The 11,520-nt window shown below is 37.7% G+C and overlaps 1 protein-coding gene and 1 long non-coding RNA gene across 3 annotated transcripts in view; one reads left to right on the top strand and one right to left on the bottom strand.

Annotated features, from left to right (window-relative positions):
- The window catches only part of LOC130168419 (uncharacterized), a 79,722-nt gene extending 75,493 nt beyond the window's left edge, over positions 1–4,229 (bottom strand). For both annotated transcript variants that reach the window (XR_008827452.1, XR_008827446.1), the window contains exons 1-3: positions 3,995–4,229; positions 3,536–3,601; positions 2,982–3,104 (exon numbers count right to left, since the gene is read on the bottom strand). This is a non-coding gene — a long non-coding RNA (uncharacterized LOC130168419). The remainder of the gene's footprint in view (positions 1–2,981; positions 3,105–3,535; positions 3,602–3,994) is intronic.
- Positions 4,230–4,539: 310 nt separating this feature from the next.
- On the top strand, positions 4,540–11,517 carry dpep2 (dipeptidase 2). Its single transcript, XM_056374276.1, has 11 exons — positions 4,540–4,642; positions 4,983–5,143; positions 5,271–5,397; positions 5,594–5,723; positions 6,261–6,411; positions 7,027–7,096; positions 7,853–8,029; positions 9,308–9,392; positions 9,493–9,568; positions 10,218–10,353; positions 10,826–11,517. Exons 2-11 carry the CDS (start codon positions 4,986–4,988, stop codon positions 11,021–11,023), a joined length of 1,308 nt encoding a protein of 435 aa, XP_056230251.1. The 5' UTR covers positions 4,540–4,642; positions 4,983–4,985; the 3' UTR covers positions 11,024–11,517.
- The last annotated feature ends 3 nt before the right edge of the window (positions 11,518–11,520 follow it).

Below are 11,520 nucleotides of genomic sequence, written 5' to 3' on the forward strand. Positions count from 1 at the left end.
TGCAGTGCTCCTGGGTAGCTTATTAATATTCCTAGTCATCTACTCAGCACTGAGAGTGATGAACAACTTCTGCCTCTACGTGTGTAATTGGATCCCCCTTTCCAGTGTGATCAATATAATCATTGAAATCATTGGCACAGTGATTTTCTTAAGCATCTCACACTTGAAACAGCAAGGAGCTAAAGAGCCTTCCACAGACTTTTCTACGGCTTTGAAGAATGCAGTTTTTTTACACTGTGTAAAACTGTATATGCAACAGCTATCAAAAGTGCAGCAAATGAATAGTTCTTCTTCCCTGAGGTCTTCATAATAACAAATACAACTTTGCACAAAACCTTGCCCAGCAACCAAGACTGGACTATTGCTTTTATTATTGAGGCCGTTTGGCTGAAAGTATTTGTTTTAGGTTTTGAGTTACATTCTTTTCAATTAGTTTTCTTTGATACAAGGTTTCTGCAGGGTTCACAAAGTTAAATCTAAGCCGTTTTAAGACCTCTTTAATAACACAGAGCAATTTAATACACCATAGTCAGCCACAACATTAAAACTATGAGCAGCAGAAAATGGATGAAGGGGTTAAACATTTAAAAATGATTCATTCATTTTAAGTTTTTTACTATCTAGCAACCATATCCTGCAGTAGTGACAGGGGACTGTCCTGCACAACACGAGCCTGTGGGTCATCTGTGCAAGTAGTTTGTTATGATCCATAGTGTTGTTTCACTATTAAGCGACCTCTAGCAGATATATGATGGGAGCAATCAAACGTGACTGTTCTGTACCCGTACGGTTATTATTGTAACTATGATGTCAAACGTCAAGTACGCCTACCTCTATATTGGCGCAAATTTCAGGAGACGCTGTTATGGGTCACATCAAGAAAGTAGGGACAGCAAACAACCTATATGGCCGTTCAAGTTTGACGACTCATTGGGTGAAATTGTTTCTTCCGGGACTGATCACCCAAAAACAGTTTGCTTTTAAGACTTGTCAGATACATTGGTGGGATAATTATCAAGCTGTAGCTAACAAAAGAGACAGAGACAGGGAACATTTACCATCAGACTCCATAATAGTGCAGTATGTAGGATTGGTTTGTTTAAGTGTAAAGACAGATATAAGCCTGACAAAGCAAGTGGAGTATTTTATATAAACAGTAAAATGATAGAATACTGCAATAAAAACTTCTCTACAGCACAACTATAATTTTCAATAGAATATTGACTGCCTAATAATTTGCATTTTATAATCTAATTTCAGCATCTCATCTCAGCATTTAAATTAAAACAATTAATTTCTTAATAATAATATTTAGAAATATAATATTTTCTGCATCTGATTTAAAGACTTGCAAATTCATGCGAATTCTGCAGTCTTCCAAAATGCACTTTTTTAGAAACTATTATTAAAAGTAGCCGAATTAAAAATTCCACAATTTATATTACTGGTACTTGTGGCAAAAAAGGACGCCCGAGGCCAGTGGCATTTTCTAATTGAGTTGTGCTTTTTTTTCTAAGGTTCCTTCAAAGTGCTTGTCTGGGAAGCTATTACCACAGTCTTTCATTTGGGTTTTAAAGAAAAAACATAATTTACAAAGTCGATTTTCTGAATCGGTTTAGTGGATAGTGACCTTACTCCTGAATACATGCTTTCCACCACATTGTTTAAAACAGGTACAGCAGCCAGCTACACTAATAACAATTTGGCTCAAGCTCCCTCTTCGAACTGTAAAGACTCAGTTTAACATGAGGGATTTTTATCTCTTGTATTGCCAGTCACACTCCACGCCAAGGTCGGCAATATGACTAAATGATTTGGTTAATTTGAATTCAAACAGTGTCAGCTGGGGGTCCACTCCGCACAGTGAGAGCATTGGTAGAGTAATATCAACACAGTTGTGATTACTCCATTGAAGCAGTAGGGTGCTCCAATCAGAGGCGAATCACTCTCCTCATTACAGACTACAAGGCCAAATCTCAGTGGGTGGACCCCCGAATCAGGCTTTGCATCTTCCCACTGAAATTAATTGAAATTCATTTGTGGCACCCTGATGCTCTCCATCAACACAAGACTCATTTACATTTGCTCAATCCACCCTGGATTCATTAAGCAGAAACACATTTTAAGTTTGAAAGACTGTAAGAGCAGATGATGTATTCAGTGGTCTTTACCTCTACATTAAAGCCAGTTTGTAAGCTGCAGTTCACAGTATAAAATGCATCTTTCCGGGAATGATTCTTGTTAAGGCAAAGCAAAGCAATCTGACCAAGGTATTAGACCAGGTGAGTGATTCCTGAAATTATCTCCTCCTATTGAACAGGCACACAGAGGCTCGAGGTTTGGGGCAGCAATAACTGACAACCTAACACATATTCAAGTGGATACAGCTCATGTATTTGGACTGGTGATTTGTATAAGTCCACAAATAGTAATGAAAAGTAGTCTTGCCCACAAAATGTTCTCCATTTACATCATAGCAAAGATGCTGGCTATATAGCATGCAAGACTAACAGTCTTGCAGACATTTGTTCCAACCAAATACTAGAACAACAGATGTGATGACTGGCATGCCTTTATCCATGCACAAGGAAATGATAAACCACAGGCCACATGGTTGCTGCCCTTGTTTTGCATCTCATGCAGTCCTAAAAGCTCATAGAACACACACCATTTAGGCACTGCAGGCTAACGTTTTTCCTCTCTCCAAAACAAAGCACTACTCAAGCAATAAAAAAAAAAAAAAACATTAGCAGCTAATGGATTCAATTTCCCACCACTGCTCTTAGAAACTATAAAGACCTCCTCTTCCACTTAACACTAAAGAACCAAACTCATGCAAACTGTACCAAACCTGTCGAAGCTTGGTTGCTATTTGTAGAGCTGTGTATCAGTCTAATGGGAAAATGTATAAGCAGCTCACACCATGGATAGCGTTTAGGGGGAAAAATAATCAATATCTTATAAGGTAAAGGCACTCTTACCTTGAGATATTGTTCCTGCCCCATTTTGTTGCGTGCTCCATATGTCCAACTCCAAACTTTTTTTGAAGCAGATACATGCTGCCACACCTTATTTTCTGAGCAGAGGTACAGTCCACCAGCTCCCTGGAAAAACAATTCTTTATTGCTTAACTGTATTTACTGTAGTAAAAAGAAAAAAACAACATACATTTTCATTAAATCATGTTGTTTTTATATCAAAATATTAAAATTGTGATCTGTTCTATGGTATAAGCCTTTCTTTGTAGCTACCATCATCATTTTCACATTTGAAGCATGCATTTTTCAGAGAAGATATTGTGACATGTCACAGTAAGAAAAGCACAGGTGTAACTAATGAAATTAACGATAGCTGAATTATAATGTATTGCATGTTATGCCACAGCCATGGCTACTGGGACGCTTGTAGCACATTAGGAGTTATTAGTACAACTATGCTTTATACTATAACCAGTCAAAATGTCTACTGCAAAAGGCCTACTGACACCTTCCAGTGAAAAAATGAAATCATCAAGCGAAAACTTAACAACACTTACCCCAGTTTAGACGACTTCTAGATTCTTCAAATCTTGATTGGTTCACCAACAAAACCACTCCCCGTGCTGCACAAGACGAAAAGTTTAAGCTTTTAAACTTATCTCAAAACTTGCAACGCTTGAGCCAAACAAGGATGGTAGCCGGAAGTGACCTAACAGCTTGGTTAGCTTGTGGGGGAAAGTGGAAGAAGAGAAAGTTTTTGTTTTTATTTTATTTTAAAGTTATTATATCCATAATATTCATGTATTTATTTGGCTATTGAAATACTACCAAATTAGAGCGCCGTCATTTTCTTACTTACAGCATTACTTAGCATTTTGCCAAACAACCTGAGCGGTCTGTAAATCTGGACAATATTTTTGAAGAGACGCTTTTTTGAAGGTAAAGGCGTTGTCAACACAGCTTATCTTTTACTGAATCAATTATGTTACAAAACACAAACATGGTAGCCGACTGACCTGAATGTATATTAGCAGTTCAAACGTGTCAATTATACGCTGATTACATTGGAATCAACTATCTGGACCCATAAGCCGTTAAAGGTAGCGATCTGGCCAGAAGATGGCGACGTCAAATCCCCGTCTCAGCGGTGCTTTCATGTGCCCCCTAAATTCTTAAATCCGAGAGAGGCAACACAGGTAAATTAGTTCAAAAATAAAACTAGGCCTACGCATGGCAACTATGAATCCTACGGAAATTTTGTTTGATTTCTCTAGTGTTACATTTTTAGTGACATGTATTATCATTTGAGACATTTTTTTCTCTGACCTTCATCGTTAGAAACACACTTGTCTACTAACAAACCTTCACGCTTCGAAAATTACAAGGGGACAATAAGGAAGCACGGCAGATGAAAACGTCCCTCTAGAGCTGGAACCTGCAAGACACAGTAATTGCCGTTGTCACTGTACTACTGCACTAAGTAAACTCGACATATGTATTGCTATTTTTTCCGACTGGTTTGAATGCAGCACCCAGCACAGCTGCTAGTTTTGAATAGGTTTGCTCTACAGTTTGTCTAGGGCGTAGAGCTGGAAGGTTCGTGCTGTTTATATTCAGTTGTTCAACAAAGTGGTAAATACGTTACTCGTTAACCGGCCTGCCTGGTAAGTGTGTATTGTGTGTTTTAAAGTAAAGTGTTTCTTGCTGTTATGTAGATAAAAACTGTTCTTGAAAATGAGCATGCATCATTGTTTTACTGTCCAGAGGGCATTTTCACAAATAGGCAACCAAATTACGAACACCTTTAAATTTGTGTGTTTCCGTTCTACACTCATTTTAATCTCACCAGTGTCATAGTGTAATGTATTTCAAGTAGGGCTTAGAATATGCATTGATATATGAAGCCTTAGATTAATAATGATCCTACCATGTTTTATTTCTAGCTGTCACTGTAATATCAGATACTATGAGATACTTGTAATCGGGTGTGTTTTCTCTCTTCAGAATATGCCTTCTAGGAAAACTTCAACAGGTGCTTTAAGCAGCTTTTGCATACTGTCCCTCAGGAATCTGTTGGTACTCTCCTCTCTGTGTCATTTTATATCTGGATACTCTGAGAGAGAAAGAGTACACGACCTGATGTCCAGATATCCTCTCATTGATGGGTAAAGGATGTTTAATGTCTTGCCTACACGAGTCACATTAATGGAAATAAATGAATTAAGTTGTATTAAAATGTTTCTCTATCCTATCCCTCCTACTTTCCTTATACCCTCTCACTCCATCTGTTAGTCATAATGACCTACCTCTCAAGCTGAGGATACTTCACAACAATCGCTTGAGTCAATTTGACCTTCATAACGTCAGCAAAGTGGCCACTGACATCAACCGCCTCCAAGCAGGCCATGTACAGGCACAGGTATTGTCTTACTTACTTCATCAGTCTTTTCTTTCTGACGGTGTCTCTTCAAGAGTGCGGACTGCACCAAAGAGTAGCCTCGTTCAAGGCAGACATTGAACTAAAATTATGTTGTGGAGAGATCGAACCTAGAATGATAGTCACGTCAGTTACTCAAATGTCTCTCCTTCACTTCAGTTCCCTCTCCCTTTGCCAGATGTTTGCAGTCTATGTGTTGTGTGGGGCCCAGGAGAAGGATGCTGTGAGGCTGACCCTGGAACAAATAGATGTGGTCAGACGCATGTGCACCGAGTACCAGGACTTTGAGCTGGTCACATCTGCCCAAGGTATAGTTCACCTCAAAATGGGATAACAGGCTAGATATGTACAAAAGCACTATAGAAACATGAACAGTGATTGATTACAAAAAAATCAGTTAATTATAGTAATTTGTATAATTATGATTTACTGTGCATTCTAATATGGATTTCTACGAAAATACAACCATCAATAGTTCTGTGTACTATGAATGTATATCATCTCTTTTTTACAGTCCATATTTGGGAAAAAGGAATGAATATTATAATGATCTAATGAGAAGTTAATTACTTGTGAAGAATGGGATGTTCCTCTCTCTAACAAGTAATTATAACACAAAAACAAACTGTGGTTCTTTTTCAAGAGATGCTGAATTCCTTGTTTGGCAAAATTTAAATTTATAGTTACTCAGTGCTTTGGAACAAAGCTTATTTTTGCACATTTCACCGGCTTGTACCGAATGTTAGCTTTTATCTGAATTAATGACTGCACACTCTTAAAACAGCTACTGGCTGTTGTTTTGACTTGAGGCTTTAATCTCAAACCATGTGTGTCTGTCACCTCAGAACTGAAGAATACTGAGATGAGGCACAAGATAGCATGCCTAATAAGTATTGAGGGGGGGCACTCCATTGACAGCAGCCTGCCAGCCCTGCGGATGTATTACCAACTTGGAGTCCGCTCCATGGCCCTCACACATACCTGCAATACACCCTGGTAATGAAGAGAATCATCCTGAATGTTGTATTTTAACTAGAATATCACAGGGAACCAAAAATGACCCTTTTTGCTGCTAAAATATAACTGCACAGATACAGACGCAGAGTATTTGAAATTTAGATATCCTACGACACGTCTGTAGCTGTACAGTGTAATACTGCACAGAATATCATGTTTTTTCTAATCTTTTGTCAAAATCTTCTCCTACATTGTTCATTGGGTCAGACCTGTGCAGAGCTGTATCATTACAAATTCAAGATGAATTAAATTAATTTAATGATATAAATTAACATGTCTCGCAGTGGCCATGTGATGTCCACGCCAGAGAGCAACTTTAAAGAGAATAAATGAAATACTGAGCCACATGTTTATTTACTGTGTTGACTTAATGGAAAGGTCAAACACACATTTTTTCCTTATATGCAAATTAACTTATATTTGTACTTTCTCTTAAACTTGACATTGCCCATAGCTGACTGTGCCAAAGTCAGATGAAAAATACAGAAACCCCATTCAGATGTCCTAAATACAAGAATATTTAGATATTTTTTGCAAAGTCATGAACAAGATTTTCAAAAATGATAGTTTTAATGATATTCTTGTTCGATGCAGGGCTGAATCGTCCTCAAAACTTTACAGTGTCTATCAAAGACAGAATAACAGCCTGACACATTTTGGGAAGGTAAGCTTAATATTCAGTAATATTAACTACAGACTTGTTTCATTTATCACATTCCACTAAACAATTTGCAGATTTCGGCTGGACTTTTTATGCCTCCGTGCCAATGATAGCCAGGGCCGGAGGCATTATGTTTTTGGATTGTCCATCTGTCAGCACATCCGTCCGTCCCATTCTCATGAACACAACATCTCGGTAACGAGAGGAACAGATTAGATTTTGGTGGCCAAAGGAGAAAATGAATATTCTTGTTACACTTATTCTTATTTTCATTATTGTGGTAGTTGTTGTGGTTGCTATAGCGGTGATAGTAACGGTAAATTAAAAAAGTCAGATAATGAGGATGTGATCATTTTGAAGTATTAACAACTCCAGTTATGGACTGTGCTGACGAAATTGGACCTTGTTATTATCAAAGTTGGGTAATGCTGTGCATACAAAATGTTCTCTTGAGTGGCTGTTTACAGAGAAACTGCTTTAACCCAAATTGGACTTGCAAGTACTTCAACATGTATTTGTCTAATACAGCAATGCTGCTATACAATATAAACAACATATTTTGTGACGAACATCTTTATAATGCATTTCCTTTGCTGTTGGCCCTCTGAACAACAGCAGCATGCTGGACTTCCTTGATTGCTATCTGCATGAGTGTTTATATGCATGTTTGTAAGCATCTCCTGTTGTTGGCTAAATTGACTTCATTCTTTCCAATGATACTTATAAATGGCTGCTTAAGTGTTTTTTGGTGTTTTCAAGGCTGTGGTGGAGGAGATGAACAGACTGGGAATAATAGTGGACCTCTCCCACACTTCTTGGGACACTGCGTTGGCTGTGCTGAACCATTCCAGGGCTCCTGTTATTTTTAGCCATTCATCTTCCTACTCCATCTGTAACCACGGTCGCAACGTACCTGATTGGCTGCTGCATGAGCTGGTGAGAAAGCCAATTTACTGAGTGATTAATTGCCCATTTAGTTGCTTGATTAAATGACTATCTTATCAGTCAAGTCACTGATTAATTTATTTCTATTATAATTTTTATTTACACCTCTGACAAAGAACATGCAATGTGTTTTATTTGTTGGACACAATTCGGGGAGGATAAGCTTAATGTTCAGTAATATCAGCTACGGAATTGTTTCATTTATCACTTCCACAAAACAGTTAACAGATTTTGGCCTTTTTATCATTGTTATTATTTATTATGTTTACAGGTTGTCCGTCTGTGGCAACCATGAGGCAGTAATTTTAGTTGTACTCTGTACTTGTGATGTTTTCTCCTCTCTTTCCCCAAATTCTTTTCTGGGTATGTATTTAAACTGCCATTAGTCTGTGTCACTCTTTGTTCAGCTTTAGTTGTTAGCTCTAACTCATTACTACTCACTACTTCCCATTTGAGCTTAGAATGTTGCTTTTACAGGCTGTTCTCTGATTTTATCAAGTTCTCGCTGTTGCCAGTAATATATGTTAAAAGATATAATTACATTTTGTCTTACAGAGTAAATATTAATATCATCTTTTGTCAGGAGTTGCATATTTATTTAAGTATTCTTTATGCAATTAAAATACCTAATATCGGTGTAGTGCATATCATTCTAAATGTTTATTTTAGTGTAAAATTAGATAGTTAATTGAAGGTTATTCCTCCCTGCCTCACAGCCAAGTGCTTTCTCTGGCTGGCACCACAACAGCACACTGGCTGATATATACCAATCCCAAAAAACATCTTCAAATCCACAGAGTTTTTAATTTCATTGTCAGTATAAAATAGGCATCATCAGACAATATATCAACCTGTTGGTGCAGCAAGTGAAGGATGAAGACCAAATATCAATAAACCATAGGAATATGGATATATTCATATGGAAAAAATATGGATATAAAATATGGATTCACTGTATTTCCCTTATTTTAACCTCAGCTCAACTCTGGCCTCGTCATGTGCAGGCATGTTTCTAATGTTTCCACTGATTCATCTATATGTATGCAGTAAAACAGATTGTTGAGTTTACTGTAACTCATAGTGTTTGAGATAAGAGAAAAGCTGATGTTTACCACATCTGCCACCACAACTAATGCATATAGCTGAGACAGAAATGTAGGTTGTATCTGAAAAATGTATTTATACGTAGCTCATTTCAGTCGTTTGCTTCTCTATCTATGTCTTTTTTTTTTCTAGATGTACCAATGACACGTGTGTGTTGTGTTTCAGAAAATGAACCAAGGGTTGATCATGGTGAATCTCCACAGCAACTTTATTTCCTGCAGGGACAAGGCTAACATCTCTCATGTGGCTGGTGAGGCATCCATTTTGATTCCTTTTTTTGTAATGGAGTAATTGTGAAGTTTGTATTTCTTATAGCCCAGTTGATTCATTATTCCTCATGGGTTTTACAGACCATTTTGATCACATAAAGAAGGTGATTGGAGCTGAGTCAATAGGAATTGGAGGGGACTTTGAAGGCGCTGTGAGGTGAGAATAATCACTTGCCAGCACAACATACAGACAACTAGAAGCACAAAGTCAAAGGCAAAATGAACATGCAGTTTGCAGACAGTAAATCTACAGTACTGTAGTTGCTTTAGTGCTTTTTGTTATTCTATGACCAGGATGGATGTCAATCTTAAGAGACACAACTTACATATACAGACAAATAAACCAAACAAAGCTCTAGTGCTAGTCGGGTCCACTCTCTGGCTGTTGTCAGACAAAATATTTCAGAGGTTTTTCTTGAACCAGATCAATTTTGTGCTTTTGCTAGCCTGTCATAATATCAACAATTTAGCTGTCTCAGCTGTCAACAGACTGAAAATGGTAAAAATCAATAACTTTGTACGGCCAACGGGCATAAAGAAAGGGCTGCTGCAGTAGATTTGCTGTAGAATGGCTTGTGTTACTCCTTTCATACAGACAAAATCAATTCCAAACAATGTGTCACAAAACAAATTATATTGAAGGGCTTAAAGTGTATATTATTGTAATTACATATTCCTAATGATAAATAATGCATTAAGTAACACCAAACTACCAGAATGCTGTGATGTCTCTTGCTGAACAGATATCTGTGAATAAAAATGTGATGTTTTTCTTTTTTGGCTGTTTTTTTTTTTTTTGTTAATAGCTTTCCTCAGGGGCTAGACGATGTGTCAAAGTACCCTGCCCTGATCCAGGAACTCCTGCAGAGGAACTGGACTGAGACTGAGTTGGCTGATGTCCTTCGAAGGAACTTCCTGCGAGTGTTCGAGGAGGTTGAGCGGGTGAGCTGGAAGAGTGATATACGTATGTTATATCAAAGAACAGCTTTCCTTGATAAATGAAGGTAGGTAGGTAACTGAAAAGCACATTTGCACTCCATGTCATGGCCAAAGGAGCGTTTCAGCTGGAGAGAACAATAAGTAAGTAAAGGATATGCATCAAACCGTGAACTATATGCAGGTATATTGTATTTTTCCTAAAACAAAAGGCATCGTTCTGTCTGCACGCTAACCACCTTTATTCAAGAATTTGTGGCAGTTGTTTGTTTTTTTTTTTTGGCTCAAAATAACATTTTCAGATTCAACAGTAGTCTTGTTGACCCTGTAAGGTTGATTAAATAATAATTAACATATATAATAAATTAAATGATTTCTTTGCACTGCAAGTTTAAAAGAGATTCTCAGCTGATTAGTTTCTACCGTAAAGCATTTTATGTATTGCCTCCCTCTCTTGTCTCACTCTATTTACCCCCAGGTACGTAATCAGCTAAGTTCGAACCCACCCAGTGAGGTCCAGATCTCCGAACAGGAGGTCCAGAACCCCTGCAGGCTGGTCCTTAGACCTCCTCAACCGAGAGGGCCGCCCCCGTCCTCCAGAGCCCAACACAGACCACCAGGTTTGCTAATCCTGGCCACAGTTCTGCTGCTTTCCAGCCTATTTATGATTGAATGAATATTTAGAAATTCAGCTCAGATGCACCTTCTTTTTTGCCTCATTTTTAATATAGATAAGGAGCTTAATGAGTTTGCTGTAGCCATTTGTAGGTCATCACAGCACTCCACAGGTCAGAAAAGATAAGGGGAGGTGGATCACTTTCTTAACAGCAATACAAAAAAAGCATTTAACATGTAGCCCCATTTGGGAAGTAGTTTGAATGTAAACTTCTGTGTATATATCACCATTCCTCTGAAAGGCACTTTACCATTTATGTTTGAATGTATTTATTTGATATTTAATCTATTTCTGAATTTCTTGTACATGTACCAACATCGTCTCTATGACATGCAGGAGAATAATGATCCTGACAATAAAACGGCAGAGATGGCACTTTATTATTTTAAGTTGTTTGCAGTTTGTATTTTTAATTTTTGCCTGTGAAGGTTTTTTTTTTAATCTATTGTAGACCAGTAATATAACAGCTGGGGATGGAGATACTGAAGGTAAACGCT

This window comes from Seriola aureovittata, chromosome 1 (genome assembly GCF_021018895.1).
Source record: "Seriola aureovittata isolate HTS-2021-v1 ecotype China chromosome 1, ASM2101889v1, whole genome shotgun sequence".
NCBI classification, from domain to species: Eukaryota; Metazoa; Chordata; class Actinopteri; order Carangiformes; family Carangidae; genus Seriola; species Seriola aureovittata.